Source organism: Mytilus galloprovincialis, chromosome 4, assembly GCF_965363235.1.
Source record: "Mytilus galloprovincialis chromosome 4, xbMytGall1.hap1.1, whole genome shotgun sequence".
Taxonomy (NCBI): domain Eukaryota; kingdom Metazoa; phylum Mollusca; class Bivalvia; order Mytilida; family Mytilidae; genus Mytilus; species Mytilus galloprovincialis.
In genome coordinates, this window is record NC_134841.1 from 94,263,878 (window position 1) to 94,278,262 (window position 14,385).

General features: G+C 31.0%; 1 protein-coding gene across 1 annotated transcript; it reads left to right on the plus strand.

Annotated features, from left to right (window-relative positions):
- The first annotated feature begins 79 nt into the window (after positions 1-79).
- On the plus strand, positions 80-11,424 carry LOC143073439 (protein prenyltransferase alpha subunit repeat-containing protein 1-like). The gene is made up of 7 exons (XM_076248987.1): positions 80-181; positions 4,881-5,050; positions 5,205-5,280; positions 7,189-7,293; positions 7,826-8,129; positions 8,758-8,984; positions 10,072-11,424. Exons 1-7 carry the CDS (start codon positions 111-113, stop codon positions 10,337-10,339), a joined length of 1,221 nt encoding a protein of 406 aa, XP_076105102.1. The 5' UTR covers positions 80-110; the 3' UTR covers positions 10,340-11,424.
- Positions 11,425-14,385: the final 2,961 nt, after the last annotated feature.

The following is a 14,385-nucleotide window of genomic DNA, read 5'->3' on the forward strand; positions in this document are numbered from 1 at the left end:
TAGACAAAAAGATTTTAATTTGGCGGTCAATATATATAATAATAATAAAAAGAATAGTAATATCTTATCATTTTTGTGCGACATCACGTGATCATAACAAAAAATCCAAAATGTCGTCTGACAGCAGAGGTTGTCGCCTACTTTCAGACTTAAACAGCGTATTTCGCAAAGACCCTGAGATGTAATTTAAAACTGTAAATTTAGTCCCCATCTCGAACAGTTTGACATTTCAAAAGGCGATGTAATTTTATGTAGAATGCTTGAATTGAACCGAACTCTTCATAAAAACAAATGTAAACAAAGACCCCATGTCTTGTCTTGTGAGACGTTTCGGCCACATATCCAGTTCTGACTAGGTCGTTTCGGTCACACTGTATCAAAATTGTTCTTAACATATATATACAATTATATTGTACAGTCGTTTTTATTTTCCTTGATTCAATTATTGATATGATTGTATACACCTTATCGCTTATCCCAGCTGACCCACAAGAAAGGACAATATATTAGATCTTATGATCACAAATTTACCAAACCAGGTTCCACAAATTGAAATCATGCCGGGAATCGCAGATCATGACATTGTCTTCATGGAATTCAAAATAACACCATCTAAGCTAAAACAAACACCAAGAAATGTGCCGATTTACAACAAGGCAAACTGGGAAACAATAAAAAAGAAGTTATTAACTTACAACATACTATACAGGAAAAGGTTAATACACATACTATTGATGAACTGTGGCTAGAATTCAAAACAAAACTTAATGAACTAGTCAGTCTGCATATTCCACACAAAAAAACTAACTACAAAAAATAAAACCCCATTTGAAACAAGAAAATTAATGAAAAAGAGAGACAGACTCTATAAAAAGATGAAAAAGTCTGGAAATGACAACATGAGAAACAAGTACATGTATAAGCAAATTCAACATCAGGTACAAAAACAACTCAGACAATCATACTGGCAATACATAGAAAATGTTAATATTGTAACACCAAAACCAGATGAAAATAAATTTTCCAACATGAAAAAATTTTGGTCTTATATAAAAAGCAAAAAAAACTGACTACAGTGGAATAACATCACTTAAGCAGAATGGGAGACTTATAACTGACAGCAAACAAAAATCTGATGCACTCAACAGGCAGTTTCAATCAGGTTTCTCAGAACAAAACAAAATCACTGCTACTGAATTTGAAAACAATCAATACATGCAACAGAAAACAGCTTACCCTACCATGCCCGACATAAATATAACCATCCAAGGTATCTCAAAACCACTTCTAAATTTAAATCCATCCAAGGCAAGTGGACCAGACGAACTTAAGCCACGTCTCCTTAGGGAGTTAGCACATGAAATTTCACCAATACTATGCCTTATATACCAAAAATCATTAGACACTGGCGAAGTCCTTACTGACTGGCGTACTGCACATGTTTCACCCATCTACAAGAAAGGTTCCAAATATAATCCAGAGAATTATAGATCTATTTTTTTGACATGCATATGTTGTAAAATTACGGAACATGTTGTAGTTAGCGCAATCATGACACATGGAGACAAACATAACATCCTGTATCCCCTACAACACAGCTTTCGAAAAAACAGATCTTGTGAAACTCAACTTTTGGATTTTGTTTGGTTCTGGAACTTGTAGATGATGTCACTAAAAATATGGAAAACTCAAAACAAACAGATGTACTTATAATGGACTTCTCCAAAGCTTTTGATAAACATGACAAAGTCAGCCATAACTTGTTAACACACAAATTAAATAACTATGGGATACAGGGGAAAACAAATCCATGGATACAGGGCTTCTTATCATGTCGTACCCAAGCAGTTATCCTAGAGGATGAGACTTCAGGCTATTTCCCAGTAAAGTCTGGAGTGCCTCAAGGATCTGTTCTGGGCCCCAAGTCTGTTTTTATTTTACGTTAACGACATACCAGTTGGGCTAAATTCCACCATACGCCTATTTGCAGACAACACTATTGCATATCTGGTAATAAAATCAAACAGTGATTGTGAAACCCTTCAAAAAGACCTCAACACACTAGGCATTTGGGAAAAAACATAGAAAATGGCTTTCTATCCTGACAAGTGTAATGTCATGTCCATCAGCCGAAATAAAAATCCATTCGTATATAATTACACTTTACATGGCCACGTTGATAAGGCAAAATACCTAGGTGTGACAATTCAATCAGACTTAAAATGTCACATAAACAACATCTGCAATAAAGCCAACAACACACTAGGTTTTCTTCAAAGGAATCTTAACATCAGTTCCACCTCAGTAAAGGAACAGGCATATAAATCTTTAGTCAGACCATCACTAGAAAATGTCTGTTAAGTTTGGGACCCTTACTTTAATGAGGATATTAACAAAATAGAAAAAGTACGAAGAAGGGCTGCTAGATACGACACAGAAACACCTCAAGCGTTAGTGACATGATAGATCATTTAAAATGGAGAGACCGCGCACACAGAAGAACAGATGCACGTCTTGTCATGTTCTATAAAATTTCATATCATCTCATTGCAATCACAAAAACAGACAGACTAATTCAACCGCTCAGACAGTCCAGAAACATGCACACACTCTCATACCAAATTCCATCCTGCAGAACACAAATAAGACAACAATAATTTTTTCCACGCACAATTAAAATCTGGAACAGCCTTCCCCTGAGTATTGTGATGAGCGACTCTATAGAGTCGTTCAAAGTAGCCGTCTCAACCTACACCTACAGTCAGTAAATTCATCATGTGTAAATAGTTTTATCTTAACATTAACTTAAAAATAATAAATTAAAAATATGCACTACCACTATGTAAAAATTTTTGTTTTGTTTATTATCACAAATTTATATTTCACTGTATATATATATGTCTTCTCAAAGCAATGTGCAGTACAAGTGACGTAAACTTCAACATGTTGAAGGCAGTCATTATATAGTATACCGTAAGTAGAAGTAGAAGACCCCAAAATCAGTCCAGCTCCAACTATAAACATATTAACACTTTTGGTATTTAGCTGAATCTTGCCTCCGAATGACCTTAGATCTACTCCGAAACACCTTTTGACGTCAAGCAACAATCACTTTTAAATTGTGACGTCAAATATTTTAAATTATGTTGTCAGAGTTTACGGGAACCTGTGTGATTTTACGTAATGTCGTCTAAGATCATGCAAAAAATTGGATCCAATCATTTTTATCTAACAGAACTTAAACAGTCCTTCTCGAACATCTGAAAAAAATACAGTTACATCAGGGGTTCCTCATAGCACTGTACTAGGACCAATACTCTTTCATATTTAACTAACCTGACTACCTTAAACACAGCAAAATAAAACTCTTTGCAGACGACAGCATTATCTATCGGCCTATTACCTGCCAAAGCGATTGTCTTAAGCTTCAAGAAGACATAGAAGCAGCTATAAAATGGGAGCAAGACTGGCTCATGTCATTCCACCATGACAAATGTAATATCTTAAGAGTCTCAACAAAGAAAAAACAAATACATTTTTATTACAACATGCACGGTCATATCCTAGAACAAGTACAATCAGCTAAATATCTAGGCATTACAATCTCTTCAGATCTCAAATGGAACAAATATATACAACAATCAGCAGCAAAAGCAAATCAATATTTATCATTCGTCAGACGCAATCTAAAAATTAGTTCAAATTAGTAAAGGAAAGAGCATATCAAACAATACATGTAGTAAGACCTAAACTAGAATACTGCTGTACAGTTCAGGATCCACACACTTCAGAAAATACTATACAGACTGGAGCAAATGCAAGGAAGAGCTGCACGATATACTTGCAACAGATTTCACAACACGAGCAGTGTATCTGAAATGCTTCAAAACCTTAACTGGCAAACCCTACAAGAACAAAGGCCAAAAATCAGACTTCAAATGTTCCACAAAGTAATAAATAATGAAATTACAATACCATCTCGGGATATTCTCATAAAAAGCCAGTCCAAAACTAGAACTACCCATCAACAAACATGCAGACAACTCCAATGCAACAAAGACAGTTTTAAATTCTCATTCTTCAGCCAAACAATCAAAGATTGGAATAAATTACCACTTGAATTTTCAAACAAAACTTCTACAGACAATTTTAAGGATGCATGAAGTACTCCTCAAAACATTTCCTCACTTAAACTAAACGTGCCTACTGTTATCTTAATAAATAAAAATTTATATAAAAAAATATAAAAATTAAAAAGTTAAATAAAATTGTAAAGTTCAATAAATAAAAGAAAAATTGAAATAAACTTTAAAAGCAACCTCACTCAGGCAAAATGTTGATGGTTTTATGTACCTAAAGAAGAAGAAGGTTCATCACTACATGACAGAAATGGCTGTATTTACACTAGGAAATTACTCTTGAGTAAAGACGATACTGTGTAACTTGAAAAGTTTTAAATCCTGGCAGCACCTAGATATATACAAGTTGTCTTCATTTGATATTTTAAAAGAATAAAAACTTTTGTGGATTTAGCTATTCATTTTCTTTCCTTGAGATGTTGAACTTCAAAGGGAAAAGCCAAGAAAGTTGCTTCGGATACATATCCAGGATTTTGAAAAAGGGGAGGGGGGCAAACTTTTTTAACTAGACAACTTTAAGACAGATTGATGCTTAAAAGAGTAGAATATTAAAGGAAGACCAAAGCCTGTCACTTCATATATATATACCTTTCCATTAAGTTATTGAAAATTAACACTGAGTGACTCAGTATCATGAATGATTAGGTCTGGATAAACCTTCATTAGAACACCAAATGTGGAAGCCATGCATGTATATTATATAATATATTCCAAACATTTACATTTTGAATTATTTTACAGTGATGAGTATGACTTCTTACCAGTTCTGGAACCCAAACACAACCGAAGTCCACTAATTCTACAAGACCATAAACTTGGACTTGAGATGTGGAGTGTCAAAATTCTTCATCATTATGCCTACAATACACTGATGACATGGAGGATGAAAGAAGTTAATGCCAAATTCTTAGGTAAAACTACTCAGTTTTTGCAAGTAGAAAATCCAACATTATATCAAATCAGAATAAAAGTCAATGCCAAATGCATTCTTTACATGCATGTCTTGATATCACTTTCTTTGGTTTCACGCATAAATGAATGTGTATATTATATTATGTTTTATAGGTCAATTGGATTTAATATGTTTAACTAGAGCTATAGTGTTGGTCAATCCAGATTGTTCTACTGCATGGAACATCAGGTATGGTTTAAAAATAACATTAAATTAATTAAGCAATTAAATATAATCATTTTATATATATTTCTTTAAATTTCAAATTCCTTCATACATTTGTATATATAAATACAGTCAGGATTCTAATTCGTCAAAATTATCTCACCATGACGCCAGTTCATTTTCACAATCGTAGAAACAGAAGCCATTGTAGGGATGAACTGCTGCTAATTTTGCTCTTGAAAACCGATAAAGGAGTAGGTCCGGTAAGGGCCTATTTTGGCCTCAAATTTCAGGTTTATCTAACGAAATATTTTGGACAATTTTTAAACACTTTAGTGTCTATTTCAATTGATTCAATTAGTTTATGTGAAATATTTTAACCTATTAAGTCATTAAAAACGCTCTGATTCAAGCTTACATATGAAAAATCTATCAAATATGCAAAAAATCGTCACTTTTCAGATGGTTTTTGTCAAAAATGAAAGTGGCTGCATCCGTGTTCATCCTCAACCTTTGTTTATGTTATGAATTTTAACTTAAAATGCGAAAATTGTGAAGATTTCAATAATTTAGCATGACTTAATTATAGTAGTACCTGATATATGTGCATTGGATTGTCAAAAAACAGCCCAATGATCTTGTCTGCATTGATTCAACTTGAAACTATTATCTGAACGGTTGTCAGGTGGAATTTACGAAAATTCTTAAACATTTAAAAAAATTCTAATTAAAGATTTTATGAAAGGGCAGACTAAAAATTTTCAGTGGTTGAAAATTATAAACCCTAGTTATCACACACACACAATTAAAATGTTTGAAGATATGCATTTTCATCATCCAACTTAAAAGGATGTCATCAATTACTTTTAGTAAAAAAAAAAAAGTTATTCGAACACACCTTCTCTGTTTTTGCTGATTCATTCATATTAAATCTCAATAACCAGATCAATATGGCCTAAAATAAAATATTGTTTGTTTCTCCAATCCCGACTGACCTTGCAAAAATGGTCCTACTCATAAAATTTTATTGTCAAAACTAAGTCAAATATTATTTTATTCATTTGTGATTTTCAGGGTTGCTGGATCATCCAATAATATTCAAGCTTTTTGGAAAAATAAAATTATTTCCCTACCTACCTACCCACACCTGGCTTGGCAGGGTCGGGATTTGGGAAACAAACAATATATTAATTTAGGCCTTATAGATAGGTATTTCACTTGACCCATATATAACATCTTTTCGTACTGTGATTTTTTTATGTTATAAAGGCAAGCTGTTGCTTTGATATAAAAAAAAATGATAGAATCTGAAGCGAGATGATATATCAAATACTCTTGCTTTGTACGTTTTAAAGACAAAATATACACCTCAAACACGAGTAATAGATAAATTGAAAACTTATGCATATTGTGTTTTTAAAATAAAACACTCTGTAATTAAGAAGAAAATTGTCATTTTATTTGTTTCTATTAACTTATAAAATTTTTGTTACTATAGTAAACATTACAGTAAGCATTTAACGCCTTCTCTAAGAAAGAGCTTCAATTCTTTTGTTCTATTTCAAATGGGTTTCCGCCTGGATAACTAAGACGAGACCTCCATTAATGCACTTTGATTTTGTTGTCTACAAATAATGTCCTCAGAATGGAGTGTATTATCAAATTTTTTCCATACAATTAATATTTTACATGTCAAGGACTTTTACAGCTAACCATACGGTATCGGTTATTCTCGTTGTTGAAGGTGGAAAGATTGCCTATAATTGCTTTTATCCATTTCATATGATTTTTGGTGGATAGATGTCTTATTTGCAATCATATCACACATCTTTTTTTTAATATATTTATTAAAATGAACGAACTCATTATTATCTATCGGGTGAGAAAAGTTATACCAGTATTATGAATGGAAGCTTTACTTTTGTATTACAGAAAAGAATTAATAGAGAGTGGTGACCTATCAGTTGCTGATGATTTGAAACTTGGAGCATTGGTACTAGGAAAACACCCCAAAAGTCCAGAAACTTTCAGTCACAGGTAAAAAAAAACATCCTAAAAACCATTAACCTGTCACAAGTAACGATAACATCCAAAAAGATCAGAAAACTTCAGTCACAGATAACAATATCAATTTAAAAATGTAAATAATATTTTTTAAAGTTTTTCCATTGAGCTGTTTTAAATTAAAAACTTTCATTTAGTGAAAAGTAAAAACATTAATCTGCAGGAAGTATCTTTCCAAATAAATGAATTTTCATGAGTTATCTCCCCTCTCACAATGCAGCTTTTTCAAGAAATTTTTATAAAAGAAGGGCAAAATTTAAATTAACTGATTAAGAAAGGGGGTGCAGATCACACACATTGTATGACTTTGTTATTTGAAAAAATTCTGAAAGAAAACAAAAAATTAAACAGAACGTCAACAGTATCCCAAACTGGTAAAGCCAAAAGAATGTTCATGAAATTAAATTGTAAATAAAAAAAACCTTTGTGGTATAAATAGTTAAAATATAATACAATTTGTTTGTAAATGATTGTGTAGATGACCTTTTGTGATTTCTGTTTACAGGAAATGGTTGTTTACGACCTTAGTAGATTCATGCCTAGCCAACAGCAGTGGGAGTACTGTTAGTAATAGTAGTGTTAATATGTACAATAATTTCGTTAATATGGACGCTATAGATGTCAACTTAGATCCCAATGTACAGAATGGATTTAATGTTGAGCCTTCATCAAAGCAACCAGACTTTCAGGAGCATGCATTTAAAGAACTCAGAAACTGTCAAAAAGCTAGTGACAAATACCCATCAAATTATAATGCTTGGAGTCATAGGATATGGGTTGTTAAACATTGCTTAAATTGTTCACTACAGGTAAGATACTGTTTTCTATTGTGTATATTTTGATAAGAGATTCTAACATGATACATATCACTTTGGATCCTGTGAATCAAAGGAAAACAATTTATAGCATGACATATATAAACATATGTGTAAAAAAAACACCAATTCATTGCACAAAATGCATGAACCGATATCAATGGGTTGAAAGAACACAAGTCATTGAATTTTTAAATACACAAACCTATGTTGTTCTTCATTTAACCAAAATACCAACACCTTACACTTGAAACGTTCTCTTATAATTTGATTTTGGATGTAATGCGTCTTCTGATTGGCTGAGGTCATTTTGTTTATCAGCTCAGACATAATTTTGTCATGTGAAAATGACATATCACCGTTTTTTCATGATTTACTCCGTTCTGGAATTAAGAATTAAATTATAAGAAATAACTGTAACATTTTTTCTGCCAACCGGTATTCAAAATAACACAAAAAATGTGGTGCACACTTAAGAATAACCTTCTATGCAGGTTATTCATTGTGCACCACATTTTTGATGTTATTTCTTCATAGACAGAAAAAATATTACAGTCATTCCTTAAATAGATAAAATGAAAATAATTTGTAATTATCAAATATTTTTTCTTTTATTTTACAGGTTTTATTTGGTGAGCTACATACGACAGAGAACTGGGTATCTAAACATATTTCTGACCATAGTGGCTTTCATTATAGACAATTTTTATTGACAAGTTTACAGAAACAGTCTATAGATCTGAAAGAACAATTTTCTGTCTGTTATAAAAATTTAATACAGAAAGAACTTGCTACAACTATAGATCTGATCAAATGTTACGAGGGACATGAGGCTCTCTGGTATCATAGGTAGGTTTGTTGAAAAAATATAAATATAAATCTAAAATATATAACACCAGCTAACTTTAACATTCAACAACATCTGAATAATTCTTCAAAACAAAATCGAAAAAAAAGTACAATTTATTTGTGTGCAGTGGTTTCAGAATTAATTTATGAATATTTTAATGTTGAATGGTAAGACAAGACAAATCTTGTACTTGCTCATTTAGAGCATGTTAAAAAATAAGAAGTTAAAATGATGACAACAAAATTCACAGAATTGCATGCAAACACTAACTTCTAGAGTGGAAATGTTTGCCTTCTTTTCTATATCCTTGATACTGTGGATTCATTTACTTTGTTGGAACCAATTTTTGTGGAATAAGAAAAAAAAATGTATTTTCATTGCTATTTAATTTCAAAGAAAATACGTACTTTGTTGAAAATTTAAAGGAGTAGGTTCAGTAAGACCCCTTTTTGGCCCCAAAATATAGCAGTTTTACAAAATTGTGAAAACTTAATCTTTTAGCTATTTATTGGAAAGTAGAATGCTTCTGCTACATAAATATGGACTGTTTTTGACAATACAATGCACATATATCGGGTACTAGCATCATGAAGTCATGCTAAATTACTGAAATCTTCACAATTTTAGAATTTTAGTAAGATTTTAGACGGTTTCCATCTTAAATGAAAGTGGCTGCATTTGTGTTCATTCATAATATTGAAATGTAAGTTGTATTTGATGATAATACATAACATATATAAAGGTTGAGGATGAACACGGATGTGGCCACTTTCATTTTTGACAAAAACCATCTGAAAAGTGACGTTTTTTGGCATATTTAATAGATTTTTCCTATTTAAGCTGAAATCGGCGTGTTTTTAATGACTAAATCAGTTAAAATCTGTCACTTAAACTAATCAAATCAATTGAAATAGACACTTAAGTGTTTAAAAAGTGTCTAAAATCTTTCGTTAGATGAACCTGAAATTTGAGTCCAAAATCGGCCCTTACCGGACCTACTCCTTTGTTCACTTTTACCCACAAAAAATTGTATCCAACAAATAATAGTTTCTTGCCTCATTACTGGATTTTGATCCTTTTTTTCAGGAGATACATATTCCAGAATCTTTGTCAGAGTTACTCAGCGGGTACCTTATTGGAATTATTTCATCCACAACATGAATATGAAGATGATATTGTGTTGAACATTAGCCAAAAGAAAACAAAACTGGAAAATGAGAGACAAGTACTTCTTCTTAAAGAAATAGACACGGTTACAAAAAGTGATTTAACCAGTAAAGATAAATTTCATAAAACTTTGGCACAGAAATACATTGACTGGATACAAAAATTTTCAAGGTCATTGGAGAGCTAATACCAGTTGTAAAGATCGTTGGAAAGCTTGTTACAGAACTGAATACAAACTGGATAAAAAGATTACTGTTGATTGATTCATTTTTGTGTTATCAATGATAGATTTTGTAATTTAAATATAAAAACTGTGGGTAACTGACCTTGTTTTTTCGTTTAAATACATTGATATTAAAGAAATCACAGTTATTTCATTTTGCTTATATCATGTATATAGGGGAACTTCAATTTTACATAATAAGGAAAGTTTGAAGGATAGAATCGGTTAATATTCAATGAGAACATTGCACCTCATAGATGCTTTGAAATAACAAGAGAGGGTCACTTGCTTGATATTATTAAAAATTTAATTAATTAATTAATTAAAAAAAACAAAACAAAACAAAACACAAATTGTCCTATCAAATTCAATAAAGTTATCTCCCCTTGAGGCATCATCAATAATTTTGGCTTATGACATCAATCTGTTCTCACCCTTATCAAATGAAAAAATGATCTCAGTCTAGTAGCATTAGACTGGAAATGATCCCATAGAAATATCAATGAACCATAAAAAAAAAAGCAATAAAGATTCCGTACCTATGCCTAAATGTCTTGGTATGGCTTGGATCATTTACACAATGTAAGGATGAACTTTTATGTTGTAGAACTGACTGAAAGTGTTGAACTGTTGTGCTGACTCTGTCTGTCCCACAAAATTTTGTATCAAAATAAAAACATTTGGTGTCCAAATCAAAAAGTAATTGTTACGTGATGTCAGAAGGTTATTCTGAACTAGTTTGATGGTCAGTCAGATCAAGTTCACCTAAATACCCAAAAATTGTAAATACATCCAATGTAGTACATTGTATATGCATAAATGAGTATTGAATGCATAGGCGGATCCAGGGGGGCCCTGGGGGCCACCCCCCCCTTTTCGTTGGAAAAATTTGGGTGATTATATAGGGAATCATTGAAGAATGACTGGAGCGGGCCCCCCTTAGGTCAGTCAGCGGGCCCCCCCTTAGGAAAAGTTCTGGATCCGCCACTGGACTGCTATCCTTAGAGTATACTTATTCACCAGTAATACTGTCTAGCAAATTTGTGTATATTTTTACTGTTCTGGCCTCATTTGGTAGGCAGATACTTTTATAAAATTTCTCAAACAGTTAACTTAAACAATAAAAATGTATTGCTGAACATAAAAGATATCTGGGTATTTTTAGCTGCTAAATTAGTATGTAGACACATGGTTGGATGGAAGCTGTTGTTACTTATTGTAATATTGTGTAAGAATATTTCTGAACATGTATTTATTTTTGTTATCAGTCATTATTATTATCATACATGTATAATATTCAGGGATAACATTGAATTTAGTCATGTGATTTTTGATTTATGCATTATACTTTTCATTTTGTGAAGGAACGGGGAAGTAAATTGAAGAATCTAGTTTTGATTTCAGATTTAGTTATATGAATTCATAGTTTCTTTGATATACAGTTAAGTTTAAAAAATTAATATTTATAATACTTTTCTGTATGGTTGTGATTTTGAATTTTGACCAATTGTGTTATTGAGTTGATAAATTTAATTTTACTTATAAAAGTTGAGAAAAAATATACAAAATATTTATTTAAAACAAAATTGAATTGACTTATAGTCTTGTAATTATTTGTATGCAAATAGATCTATTTATTCAACTGATGTTATGTCTAAATTCACTATACTGCAGAACACATTTATAATATAATATGCATGGATAAATTTCATTTAAAGCAACAAATGTTTATTTCCCTTATGTAAAATTAGGGCATATGTTTTAAAGTGGTACATGAAACATTGTTCATGACACATTTTGTTTTTGCAGAGTAGTATATATTTACATCTTACTAGTAGCAAGAATCTCAGCGTACAATGTGATTTTCCACTTTCATGTTTAGCAATTGCCCCAAGCTTGAGGGTATTTTTTTTTAATACAGAATATATGAACACTTATTCAAAACACAATAATTAGACAGATGCCATCTCATTATTTATATCAAGTTTATTATTGTGTTGTTATATAACTTTTGGTTAATAGAAAATATTGGTTTTCATTGATAATAATTCTTTGCCCTGACATTTCAGAGCATATCCAATAAAAATGCATAACATTTGTAGTTTAATTCCCAAAATGTAGAAAAGTGTGATTAATTCATGTTATACGCCCAAACATGTACTATAGAAACAAGTACACAGTTAAAATCTTCACAATATATAATTATTACCTTCGCTGTATGGGGCAAAACTATTTTTTGTCCTCAATGCTCTTCAACTTGTACTTTATTTGGCCTTTTTAACCTTTTTTTGATTCAAGCGTCACTGATGAATCTTTTGTAGACGAAACACATGTCTGGCGCAAATACAAAATTTCAATTCTGGTATCTATGATGACTTTATTTGCGTATGATTTATTATAAATCATGTAAAATGTCATTTCATAACTAAATATGTTACATTATATAATGTATGTACAAGAAAGCCTGATCTTACTATCATATATGAATGCAACCTCCACAATTTAGTATTCATATTTCATGGATGTATATATATCCTTACTTATAATGGTTTTCTTTTACAAATTGTGACTTGGATAGAGATTTGTCTCAAACCACATCTTCTTACATCTACTTATAAACTTTTTCTCAGGTAAATGGTAATTGTTTTTACATCCTTCATACAGTGATTTGCTTGTAAGATTAGACAAAGCTACACAAAATAGAAGATGATTTTTTTTTCACAATAATCTTTTAAAATAGTATTTAAATTCATTTGCACATGAAAAATCCAATGAAATATATGTTATATGAGGAGACAACCCAATAAAACAATAAAAGCACTGTGTTGCAGCATCATGTCATTGTCACCAAAGTGATTAACCCAAGAATGTTAACTCACATTTAATGACATTTAAATTCTGAAAACTTCAGCCAGACCCTCATATTAAGTATAAATTATATATATGATAATATATAATTATATATATGATAATATATAATTACTGCTAAATGAGGATTTTTAATGATTTTATTATTCCTAAAATAACAACGAATGTGCACATTTAAATTTTGATAGCATTTGACTTTATGCAGCATTTTCAGAAATGATGATAATTTATTTTTCATTTTTCTAATTTTCTTTAACATTTATAGTTATAAAACACCCAGTACTACTTATTGGGAAGTTGTATATATAATTTCAGGATAATTTATTAATGTTCCATAAACAAATATTTACCTACCACAACTTCTCCTGATTTTATATTCAAACAATCATCTTCCTGTTGACCTGTAGATATTTTGATTTTGGGGATAGGGTTTGTGTTGTTGGGTTACTGATTCATTGCCATGACACTACATCTCCTTTATTGATATTTTATTGCCTAAATTAGCAGTTGACTAGTGCAATGTACTTGTTTATGTATGTGATTGTTCCCCAAATTTCAAATAATAAAAGGTTCTTTTTATTTGCATAATTTAAAAACATTTATAGGTATTTACTTTTAGCGCATTACATAAATGATTGAATGGTACAAATTAAAATACAATATGCATTTGTTTTTATAAACCCTATTTAATTTAATACGTCAATTGTTGAATAAAATTATTTATTGAAATATGTTGAATGCTTAGTTATTACGCCTTATAAAAGTATAGCAACAAAGAATTGGATAAAGACAGCCATTTGACAAGTAGCTATAGTGATGACAATACATTTTACTTTGCAGTGGAAAGGATTTCATGCTTTAAATTAGATATATGTGTTTATCACTTCTAAAAATATATGAGAAATATAGATTAAGTATAATGCAACAATATATTATACGAACAGTGTTTCTATTTTTCTTCTTATAAGGTTCTTGAAGGTAAAAAATTCCAACAAGATCAGAATCACTTATTGTTGAACTTTAGCATCATGCCTTCATAGTCATATATTACCACTTCACATGGCTTTTAGAGAATATGTCAGAATAATTGTGTCTTTAAATGATTATTTATGAACGAATGAATGAACATGTGTCCACCAGAG